This window comes from Phytophthora parasitica, assembly GCF_000247585.1.
Source record: "Phytophthora parasitica INRA-310 unplaced genomic scaffold supercont2.43, whole genome shotgun sequence".
Lineage (NCBI taxonomy): Eukaryota > Oomycota > Peronosporomycetes > Peronosporales > Peronosporaceae > Phytophthora > Phytophthora nicotianae.
In genome coordinates this window covers 158,716-160,161 of record NW_008649029.1, presented here as the reverse complement: position 1 = coordinate 160,161, position 1,446 = coordinate 158,716, and the positions used below count along the sequence as shown (strand labels likewise).

General features: G+C 50.8%; 1 protein-coding gene across 1 annotated transcript; it reads left to right on the top strand.

Annotated features, from left to right (window-relative positions):
- Window positions 1–683: 683 nt before the first annotated feature.
- PPTG_14443 (hypothetical protein) lies at window positions 684–1,226 on the top strand (the record flags this gene model as incomplete). The annotated part of the gene is made up of 1 exon (XM_008911753.1): window positions 684–1,226. One exon carries the CDS (start codon window positions 684–686, stop codon window positions 1,224–1,226), a length of 543 nt encoding a protein of 180 aa, XP_008910001.1.
- Between the last annotated feature and the right edge of the window lie 220 nt (window positions 1,227–1,446).

Genomic DNA, 1,446 nt, shown 5'->3' with positions numbered 1-1,446 from the left:
TCATTCGCTTTCTAACCCTGTAGCAACAGATGCACTGCGCAATATTGTATAGGCGCAGAAGCTTACCCGATCAGCTGCCGTGCATAATCACCCTAGATAACACGACTTGATAGAATGGAGACCCATTTCGCGCTCTAAGCTATTGATAATGTGTTACACGCCAATCTGCAACAATAGATTAAATGACGCATAGTTACTCGAGTAAGACACATCGCCTACTCCTCCCTCTCTTGCCATTTCTCAAGGCCGTCCCTATGGTGTAAAGGGACCCGACAGGGCAAACGATATGCTGCTGGAAGCGTATGAGGCCAAAGTGATGGTATTCCGCGCACTCAAGATATTCTTAGATAATTGATAAGTGCTCTTTTGCCATTGGGCAGCCATACATCGCACGTATGAGTCCGGAAGAGGTTTTACCGCAGGATAGCCGGCGTCCCACCGCCGATTTTGGTGCCGTTGCTGGGAGGATTGTTGGTTGAAGAATGCCTGTCGGCCCTGAGAGGGCGGGGGGGGGGGGGGGGGGGGGGGGGTCATGTTGAATATAACGGATTTTTACGAATAGAAGACCCCTTACTATTAGAAGACCGCCCCCTATATTTTCGAGAACGTTCCAGAAATAAAAGATCGCTTCGAATAGGAGACCGCATTCGGATACACAATTCAATCACAAACTTCATATTACCATGCGTCAAGCAATCGACATCGCGAAGAAGCAAGAGGCTATTAAGTGGATCGGCGAGCAGGGAGGTGGTGTTGCTAGCCGCGTGGCGCCACACTTTCGCAAGTTGGGGTGGGACGTCGATGCCTCTACTTATCGCAAGTGGTGGCGCAATAAGGAGGGAATAATGGCCGCCCAACCGCATCAAAAACGACTGCATGGTGGCGGCAGGAAGCCGCTTCTTGGTGCACTGGAAGATCTTCATCTAGACGCAATAATCGACCGTCGCCTTCGCAAGGAAAAAGTGACAAGAGAATGGATCGGGTTGGCTGCAAAAGAGCTGTACGCCTCCCTGGACGAGACTGGGAATCGTTTTGTAGCGTCGGACGCATGGATTTCCAAGTTCATGAAGCGCAATGATCTCTCGCTCCGAAAGCGAACAAACCTTACCGTTCTCTCCGACGAAGCCTTGGTTGGTCGTGCGATCGGCTACATGAAGTACCTCACCAGTAACCTTCCAAAATTTGACCTGGAGCACACCGTCTTGATGGACAAAACTGCCGTGTAGTTTGAAGACCCGAGGGATACAACCGTCGATGTGATTAGCTCGCGTCATGTTGTGCTGCGCTCTACAGGCTTCGCATCGATGCGTGTCACCACGGTGCTAGCTGTGACGGTAACCGGCCGAAAGCTGCCTCCACTTGTCATTTGTAAAGAAAAGAACGGCAATCGCATTATTTCAACTGTCAACTCGGTTTGGGTCGCTAATCAACCAAAAGCGTGGGTGG